Source organism: Chiloscyllium plagiosum, chromosome 19 (genome assembly GCF_004010195.1).
Source record: "Chiloscyllium plagiosum isolate BGI_BamShark_2017 chromosome 19, ASM401019v2, whole genome shotgun sequence".
NCBI lineage: Eukaryota > Metazoa > Chordata > Chondrichthyes > Orectolobiformes > Hemiscylliidae > Chiloscyllium > Chiloscyllium plagiosum.
Window position 1 is genome coordinate 65,396,990 of NC_057728.1, and position 10,541 is coordinate 65,407,530.

The window sequence follows — 10,541 nt, forward strand, 5'->3', positions numbered from 1 at the left end:
TCCTCTCCCTCCTGATGCTGCCTGCCTTGCTGTGTTCCCTCTCCGTCCTGATGCTGCCTGCCTTGCTGTGTTCCTCTCCCTCCTGATACTGCCTGCCTTGCTGTGTTCCTCTCCCTCCTGATGCTGCCTGCCTTGCAGTGTTCTCTCTCCCTCCTGATACTGCCTGCTTTGCTTTGTACCCCCAGCCTCCTGCTTGTCTACCTTTCATCCCTTTAGTCCTAAGAACTATATCTGACTCCTTGAAAACATTCAGTGTTTTGACCTCAACTACTTTCTGCGGCAGAGAATCCCACTCACTCCCCACTCTCTGGGTGAAGACATTTCTCCTCATCTCAGTCCAAAATGGCCCACCCCGTATCCTCAGACTGTGACCCTGGTTGTGGGCTCCCTCGTCATCGGGAGCCTGCTTCCTGTGTTTAAATTTATTTGTGTATGAGAGAGACTTGCATGTTTTTTGTCTGTGTGCCCATGATAAATGTGTGTTTGAAATTGAGTGGGTGAACAATCTGAACTGTAACCTCAGTTAAGTATAATCCACATCTCATCATTTAATCATCCTCATGTGACAATTCACATTTCAGCATTCCCAGGAACATCTGCTATATCAGAATTCCATGCTCTGCTGATTCAGTTTAATTGACCCACGTGATTTGGTTTGTGCTCACTTGTCCAGCCTTGTTTGTTGGAAAGCTTATTACATTTTGTTTTGAGGAATAAGGCAGGAAAAGCCTTTATTTTTGTTCCTTTTCAGCCCTTTCTTTTACAGCAACATGATTCTTCCTGAAAGTGGGACTGAAAACATTAAATTAACACTTGCTTGGAATGGACTCTTACAATGATTAGCCTTAAGGCAGAAGGCGTGCTTGATGGAGAAAATGATTCTCGATTGTGTTGGTCAGCAGCCAAACCGAGTCCTGGAATGTCCACAAAAGCGCGGAGACCAGTCACTTTTGATCTTTTAATTATGCATCACTTCCCGTCTGTAATCTGAGTTTTGTTCAAGGGCATGGAAAAAATGTCAGCGTTACACAGTACAGCAAGGCAATGCCTGCAGACTGTCTTAGAGTCATAGCTTCAGGGAATGGCTATGGCATAGGAGGCCATTTGGGCCATCATATCTCTGCCAGCTCTTTGCAAGAGCTGCTCAGTTTATTCCCATTCCTCAGCCACCGTTGGTCTGATATTATTTTCCATCCAGTTTCAGTGGAAGTCTGTTATAATCTAGATTTGGAGATGCCGGTGTTGGACTGGGGTGGACAAAGTTAAAAATCACACAACACCAGGTTATAGCCCAACAGGTTTAATTGGAAGCACTAGCTTTCGGAGCGCTGCTCCTTCATCGGGTGATCAATTAAACCTGTTAGACTATAACCTGGTGTTGTGTTATAATCTAGTTTAATGTACCACACGTTCAGGGCTCCAAAAGGAATTAAATCTTTATTTAACTATTCATTGCGTTCATTAAAACAGTGTTTATTATTTTACATGGTGCAGTGATAATGTGGTTTCACCCTCTGGATCCCAGCGAATGTGTTATAGCAAACCTGCAGTTCACTTTGAAAGGTCCTTGTAAATCTGCATCCTCTGAAATTCCAGGCAGTATGTACCAGATCACAACATGTTACTGGTGTATAAAATGGTTTCCTGGGATCATTTCTAAAATCTCTGTCCCCCCTGCCACTGCAGAGAGGGGTCCATTCTAATATATGCTTGACATTGACTCAGTCCCCTTCATTAAGTTGTATCTACAGCACAGAGACAGGCTATTTGGCCCATCAGATACTGGCAGCAGTTATTACAGATTGGAGGACGACAAATGTAATTAAAAAAGGAGGGAGAGAACAAACAGAGAACTACAGACCAATTCACCTGGCATCAGCAGTGTGGAAAATAAATGCCAGAGTCTATTATAAACAAACAGATAACAGAAAGCTTAGAAATCATTAACGGGATTATGAAAGGCAAGTCATGCTTAACCAATCAACCGGATTCTTTTGAGAATGGGACTAGTAGAAGAAATAAGGGGGAACTGGTGGATGTGGTGTACTTGGATTTCAAGAAGGCCTTTGGTAGGGTTAGTGGGTTAAATGAAAGCAAACATTTACAGGATTGGCCTGGATTAAGAATTAGTTGACAGACAGGAAAGAGAGATGGGAATAAGTGGGTCGTTTTCCAAGTAACAGGCAGTGACTAATGGGATTCCATAGGGATCAGTGCTTGGATCCCAGCTATCCACCATTCACATCAATGACCTAGATGATGAAACCAGCTGCAATATTTCCAAGTTTGCAGATTACAGCAGAGCTCTGGCTGAGAAATGGCAGATGGAGTTCAACCTGGATAAATGTTCAACCTGGATAAACTCAAATGATGCATTTTGGAAAGTTGAACTCGAATGCTGAATATAGGATTAAGATTAGATTAGATTAGATTCCCTACATGTGGAAACAGGCCCTTCGGTCGAACAATTCCACACTGACCCTCTGAAGAGCAATCCACCCAGACCCATTCCCCCACATTCACCCCTGACTAATGCCCCTAACACTACGGGCAATTTAGCATGGCCAATTCACCTAACCTGCACATCTTTGGACTGTGGGGGGAAACCGGAGCACCCGGAGGAAACCCACGCAGACACAGGGAGAATGTGCAAACTCCACGCAGAGACAGTCGCCTGAGGCTGGAATCGAACCTGGGACCCTGGTGCTGTGAGGCAGCAGAGCTAACCACTGAGTCACTGTTCCAAACTTCCAGCTCAGCACCATCCTCATGACCTGTCCTACATGTCCATCTTTCTTCCCACCTATCTGCTCCACCCTCCTCTCTGACCTATCACCTTTACCCGTCCTCCATCTACCTATTGCACTCTCATCTACCTTCTCCCCAGCCCCACCTCGCTCCCATTTATCTCTCCACCCCCGAGGCTTCCAACCTCATTCCTGATAAAGGGCTCCTGCCCGAAACGTCAATTTTCATGCTCTTCGGATGCTGCCTGACCTGCTGTGCTTTTCCATATAGTTTTAAGATATTAGGAGGAAGGTATAGAGGAGATGTCAGAGGTAGGTTCTTTACACAGAGAGTTGTGAATGCATGGAATGTGTTACCAGCTGTGATGGTGGAAACAGAGTCATTGGGGACATTTAAGCGACTGCTGGACATGCACATGGATAGCAGTGAGTTGTGGGGTGCGTAGTTTAGGTTATTTTATTTTACATTAGGATTAACCCTTGGCACAACATTGTGGGTTGAAGGGCCTGTTCTGTGCTGTACTTTTCTATGTTCTATATCTAAAAATAAGTCAGATTGTGAGGTGTGAGGAGGTTTCGAGATGATTTAGGTGAGTTGAGTGAGTGTGCAAACACATGGCAGATGCAGTACAAACATGGCTAACTGTGAAGTTAGACACTTCAGTGTGAAAATCCAAAAGGGAGAGGATTGTTCAAATGGGATACTTTGGGAAGTGTGGATGTGCAGAGGGGTCGGGGTACCTGTGTATACCAGTCAGTGAGAGTAACCAGGTAGTTGCAACTTGAAGGGAAATGGTATATTGGCCCTCACTTTGAGAGGACTGGAGTTCCCAAGTAGGGATGTCTTACTCCAGTGATACAGGGCCCTGGTGAGACCCATAGCGGGAGTACTGTGTGCAGTTTTGGTCTCTGTCCCTAAGAGAGGATAGACTCCTCATCAAGGGAGTGCAGCAGGTGGGTCACTCAGCTGATGCTGGGGATGGCAGGACTGTCCCATGGTGAGAGGTTGGTTTGACTGGGCGAGTATTCACCAGAGCTTAGAAGGATGGGGGCGATCTGATTGAGACATGCAAGATTCAAACAGGGCCAGACAGACTGGATGCAAGGAGGATGTTTCTCCCAGGTAGGGAGTCGAGAACCAGGGACAGCCTCAGGAAATGGGGTTAATTATTTAGGACTGAGATGGGGACATATTTCTTCACCCTGGGGATGGTGATCCTGTGGAGGTCTGTACCACAGAAGCCTGTGGAGACCAAGTTAATGAAAATATTCAAGAAGGACATTTTTAGATTTTAAAGTCATCAAGGTGTTTGGAGAGAAATTAAGATAGGCAACTGAGTTGGATGATCAACCACAGTTACAAGGTGCAGCAGGCTGGAGGGGCTGAATGGCCTGCTCTTGTTGCTCGTCTCTTTGTGTGATGTGAGCTGTCTCCTTGCCTTATTTCATCTCACTCTAGGGATGTAACTTTCTATCACTTTCTGCTTTGTGGTTTTTTTATAGAATAAATAAGGAGGAGGTGTTTCCAGTGAGAAGTGAGCTGTTAATAGAGGGCCCAGGTTGAAGGTAATTGGCAGGAGCAGTGTGTTTTCAAGCTGAGAGTGGGGATGATCTGGAAGGCACTGCCTGAAAGGGTGATGACAGCAGATTCAGTTGAAACTTTCAAAAAGAATAGTTGAACTATCTGACAAGGAAACATCTACAGTGCCATGGAGAGAGAGGTGGGGCTAATTGGACCATGCTGTGAAAGAGCTGGCACAGAAACAGTGGACCGAGTGGATGTGCTGGATAATTCGATGCTTCTGTAAATTCCCCATAAATGCTGTTTGTCTCAACCATTCCACGCAGTAGTACACGGCACATTGGAAACACTCATGGTGAAAATTTGTTTAAACGTCCACCTTATTTTTATCTGTTTCTGCGACCACAATAAGCTATATTATCTGGCCTAAGAATCATAGAAGGAGGCCATTCAGCCCATTCTTGACTGTGGCAGCCCTTTGAAAGACCTGTCCTATTAATCTCACTGCTCCGTGATATCTCCATCTGGAGTTTATCCAGTTCTCTTTTGAACCTGGCTTTCCAGGCAGCACATTCTACACCAACCTACAACGTAAACACCTCCTGCTGTCTCCCTCGTCTCCTTCAAAATCAGTCTGCTCTATGTATTGACCCTCCTGTCAGAGAAGATGGTTTCTCCTTGTTCGCTGAATCAAGACACCTCATGATTTCAAACAGCTCTGTTAAATCTCAGGAAGGAGGGGGGTGCAGCACAGAGTCCACACAATGAACCCTGAGCTTAGGGGGTAAGTATGAGGAGAGGTTGGGTTCCGTGACTAGTGTTCCCTGACTGTGGCAGATTGTGAGGTAATACGTTTTGGTGGAAGAAACACAAACAGACAATAGAGACTTAATAGTCCAATGTTGAGGGGAGGACAGGAGCAGAGGGACCTTGGGGTTCATGTGTTTGATTCCTTGAAGGGGGTCAGGTACGTCAAAACAATTATTAGGAAGGCTTATTAGATCCTTGGGTTTATTAACAGAGACATAGAGTATAAAAGCAAGGAAGTGATGCTACACCTCTACAAATCACTGGTCAGATCGTGTTTGGAGTATTGTGTTCAATTCTGGGCTCTTTATTTGAGGAAAGATGTTAAAGCCTTGAAGAGAGATAAAAGGAGATTTACCAGAATGATACCAGGTATGAAGGATTTTAGATTCAAGACAGAAAAGAGAAGTTGAGTTTATTTTCCTTGGAACAGAGAAGATTAAGAGTGACCATATTGAGATGTTCAAAGTTATGAACAATATCGATGGGGTAAAGGAGATATTCTGTTTCAACTAGTTGGCATGTCAGTATGTCACATTTTCAGCAAGAGAGCTAGGAGTGAGATGAGGAGAAACATCTTTACTCAGAGTTGTTATGGTTTGGAATGTGCTGCCTGGGAGACTGGGGGAGGTGGATTCCATTGGAGGTTTCAAAAGGGAGCTGGAGATATATTTAAAAGGGACGAAGTGAGAGGGCTAGAGAGGTAGAGCTTGAAGGGTGGCACCAGCTGGGTAGTTCGTACAGGCGCTGGAACAGACATGGTGGGTTGAATGGCCTCCTTCGGTACTGTAATGTTCTGTGATTAAGAGTGATTCAATTGTTGATGTGTTTAAGATGATACAAGAATCAAATATGGTTGCAGCAGACAAAACCATTCCTCTGCTGCGGAATTTGAGAACATGGGGACATGATCTGAAATTTCGAGCTTGGCTGTTCTGGAGTGAGATCAGCAGCACTTGTGTCACATGAGGGATTGTGGGAATGTGGATCACAACTCCCTAAGGATTCCAGGGAGACGGCAAGGGACTGGCACATCTTCGAAACATGACTGACCTCACTCTGAACTGTGTACAGAGGAACCTCGATTATCCAGCATTTGATTATCTGAATTTCAAATTATCCGGCAAGATTGCAAGGTCCCGATGCTTGGCTAACTAAGTTATCCAGAGTTCAATTAACCGAGCGAAATACTCCCTGCCCATGTCCTTTGGATAATCGAGGTTCCTCTGTAATTCCATAAAGGAGCTGTTCATGGTGGGCTCTAGCAGACTGTGAACACTGAGGCTTTTGTTGGAGAAGGGTGTCAAGTGATATGGAACGGAGACAGGCTAATGGAGTTAATGTACTGAACAGCCAAGATCTTATCAAACAGGGGAATGGGTTTGATGGTTAGGTGGTCTCTTTCTGTACTTCATGTCCACTCAACCTTTTGCATGAGTAAAGCAAAGTCAGCTTCTCTCGATGTAACAGAGGTCTCTCTTGCATCACATTTCCATTATCCATGCCGGTTGCTAAGTGGATCATAGAATCATGCAGTACAGAAATGGCCCTTCAGCCCATTAGTGTTGGCCGGAGGAAGTACAGGTGTCTCAAATCCACCAAAAGCAGTGTCAGCAGAGAGCATTAAACCTCATGGAGTAGCCTGAATCGCTGCCAAAAAACAGATTTCAGGATTTACTAGCATGGGGAAAGGGACCATTTTCACAATCTCTCCCTTGGTACATTGCATTCCCTCAGGAGAAACCTTTGTAATTGTCTCCTTGGATGTAACTGCAGCCCTGCAGGATCTCTGCATTCCCCTGGGATTGGTCTTTGAGCATTGTCCAGTTTTACCCCCCGCCCGCCCTCTACCATCAGGGGTCTGTCTGCTCCTCCCAAAGAATGTGAGCTCCATGCTCCAATCAGTTTCCCTCGCAACCTCTCTCTCCTTATTTCAGACACTCCTGTCGGTTTTATCAGGCTTCAACTTGCAACATATCTCCTTATAACATCTTCTTTTCAATTTTGTCTAGCAGAGATCCGGTGAGCTGCTCTAGGACTTTGTTAATGACGCAATAAAAATACGTGTGAGCTTTGTGGAAATCTGAAACTCTAAGGGGTGAGGGTGGGTGGCAAGCCTTGCAGGAGGATGGGGGCAGGGGAATGATCTGCAGAACTTCCAAAACAGTTATTCATAGACTTTATTATATGCATTTCCAAAAAATGGGTACATTGAGATACAAATCATGATTGTGATCTACTTGGATAGCAGAGCAAACTCAAGGGGCTTAATGGCCTCTCCATACAGCAGTACAGCACAGTACAGGCCCTTTGGCCCTCCATGTTTTGCTGGCCTTTTATCCTACTTTAAGATCAGACTAACCTACATACCCTTCATTGTACTATCATCCATGTGTCTATCCAGGAGTCGCTTAAATGTCCCTAATGTATCTTCCTTCTGATGTTGCTTTTATATTTGAGCTGACAGTTCATCTCTCCTTGGTAAATAACGTAATTTTTTTATTCTCCTCACCTCTGATCAAGGATTTGGATGAAATTGAAGATGAAAATGATCAACTAAAGCAGGAAAACAAGACCTTGTTGAAAGTTGTCGGCCAGTTGACTCGGTAGAAGATGGCTGTGCCTGTTTTACAGAAGCCTGACTGATAACTTACACATTTTTACAAATCTGGAGTTAGCTTTCAATAAATAAGTAAAGACTGAAGAGAAATCATTCCAAGCTCACACTGTTCCCTCCTGAGAATACAACACACCTTCTGTTAAAACTGCATTGTGTGTGAACATTTTGTGTTAGTAGTTGGCTTGTCTGTTGTTTTTTTGATAGCAACTGTTGGAAGTTTTATTTCTTAATTAATTTCCTTACACTTCTCTAAGAACTTGTTCAAAAGAATCTCTTGCAAGGAGGTCACTGGTTTAAATTATGGTAACAGTTTGGTCATCTATATGATTCAGGATCAACTCATTCTCGATGTATTCTCTCTCGTCATTCTTGCATTCAAAATTCGCATGCTGAAATTGTTGAATTGCTGAAAAGAAAGGTATTTGTGCTTTACATAGAATTTAAAGCAAGGTTTAGAAAGACTTAGTCTCATGAATGATAATCATCTGAGGAACTTCTGTAGGGAATATCTTTCCCATTTAAATTCTGAGCAAAACCCTCAGAGTTTCCAGTACAATTTTAACATGTCCAATAGTCTTTCTTATCCATGTATTTGAAACCTTGGTGAAATGATGTGTTGCTTGGCAATTGCACGAAGAAAATGATCACAGTGATTTAACGCATTACATTCACACTGCAGGAGGAACTGCGAGGCTGGTTCTTATTGAGTTTGTAAGTAATTCACGTCAGGAGTCAGGCCCCTAACCTGGAGTGACTGGGTGTAAAAATTGCCAAAGGAATTAATCTCTCTCTCTCTCTCTCTCTCTTGCTTCGTCATTCTATCTCACACCTTAGATGGTTCCTGTAAATAAAAGCAAAACACTGCAGATATTGGAAATCTGAAGCAATCGTAGAGAATGCTGGAAATACCTCAGCAGGTCTGGTAGCAACTGCAGTGACAGAGAAACTGAATTAACGTTTCGGGTCCAGTGACTCTTCTTAAAAAGAAGTCATTAACAGACACAAAACATTAAATCTGCCAAACATGCTCGAGTATCTCCAGAATTCTTTATGTTAGTTTCAGGTGGTTCCTGGGTCAAACGTAGGTGTAACTCTTTATTTACAATTCATGGTTTGGTTTTATTCAATAAAATGGGTCAGACAGCTGACGATAGCTTTGGTTCAAGGTGGAACCACACCCATAAGTTCCCTTGTGCTGGAATGGTCTTAACAAGACAGTGTTTAAGTCTTAAAATTATTGTTTGTATCTTTGTGTTTTGAGCATCACTGCTTTCTGCCCTTCACTATATTCAGTTATCACAGCTTTTTTATGGCTGCTTGAAATTATCTTTTTTCCCGACTGGAATAAATTACATTCCAAATTCATGAAGTTAACTTTCCCTAATGTACAAACAGCCACCAATAAGATGCAGCTTTTTATTTTGCTGGACAATGTACATTACATAACAATAAACATTTTCTTAGAATTGAATCCACTTTTTTGAATGCATGGACCATTGTCAAACGAGAACAAACTATCATTTAATCTCTCACAGAGAGAAACAAAAGGTTTCCTTTTTAAAAAAAGGTTTTCAGTTTTGAAGTTATTGCAATATTAAAAGCCTGGAGCTTTTACATTTGACAGAAGCCAGAATGTAAATTCGAAGTGGATGATGGTGACTTTTGACTACTACTGGGACTCATTCCTACAACTTTGAACACATTGGTTTCCCTTTGTAGATTAGACTAGTGGATCAGAAAGGACAATACATTATAATCTGTTTATGCTGTTGCAGATAAATTTACACAAAATAAATTCTGGAGCATACCACGATTACAACTTGCGTTGTGTCAGGTTTATTTTTCTTGTATTAACATCATTAAATGAGCAGCGATTACTGCTTCTTTCTTGATTTATTTTCTATTTGCTTTCTTATTAACCACATTCTTTCATCATTTTAAAACATTTTGAATTTTATTTTTTTTGTTAATTCATTCATGGGATGAGGGCATCGCTGACTAGGCCAGCATTTATTGCCCAGAGGGCAGTTAAGAGCCAGCCACATTGCTGTGGGTCTGGAGTCACATGTAGGCCAGACCAGGTAAGGATGGCAGTTTCCTCCCTCAATGACATTCGTGAACCAGGTGGGTTTTTCCTGACAATCGACACATGGTAGTCATTACATTGTTAATTCCAGATATTTATTGAACTCCAATTCCACCATCTGCCATGACGGGATTTGAACCCGGATCCCCTGAATGTTATCTGATTCGCTGGATTAACAATCCAGCGGTAATCCCACTAGGCCATCACCACCCTTTTTACAAATATTTTTACAATTTCTTGTGTTCATAGTCTTCCAGAACTTGACTCAGTAGCTGTTGAGAGACTCTGGAGAGTCAAGAACTATTTTGGGCTGAGCTGAAAAATATTTTCACTCAGAGGGTAATAAATCTTTGGATTCCTCTACCCCAGAGAGCTGTGGACTCTCAGTCATTGTGCCCATACAAGACTAGGATCGAGAGTTTTGTCAGCATGAAGTGAACCAAGGGATATGGGGGTGGGCAGGGAAATGGCATCAAGGTGGAAGATTGACCAGAGCCTTATTAATACATGCTGAAGGGCTGAATGGCCTCACTTCTTAATGTCACCCTATATATTGCCCTGATCCATGGGGTGGGAGTCACTAATATACTAGTGAGTTTTAAGATATCAAAGATGTTTTAAGATTTTTTCAGAATTCCATATATTAGTTATATCTGCCAAATCTATAAATGCCATAAGTAGTTAGGACTTCCTTTATACCATTTGTATGAAACTGAACATTTAATTTCAAAGTTCCTACCTTTTTCATCCTGTGCATAT

General features: G+C 42.8%; 1 protein-coding gene across 2 annotated transcripts in view; it reads left to right on the forward strand.

Moving 5' to 3' along the window:
• Nucleotides 1-9,512, forward strand: part of pawr (PRKC, apoptosis, WT1, regulator) — a 167,078-nt gene extending 157,566 nt beyond the window's left edge. For both annotated transcript variants that reach the window (XM_043708775.1, XM_043708776.1), the window contains one exon: nucleotides 7,600-9,512. In XM_043708775.1, coding sequence (XP_043564710.1) covers nucleotides 7,600-7,686 — 87 coding nt within the window. In that variant the 3' untranslated portion in view covers nucleotides 7,687-9,512. The remainder of the gene's footprint in view (nucleotides 1-7,599) is intronic.
• The last annotated feature ends 1,029 nt before the right edge of the window (nucleotides 9,513-10,541 follow it).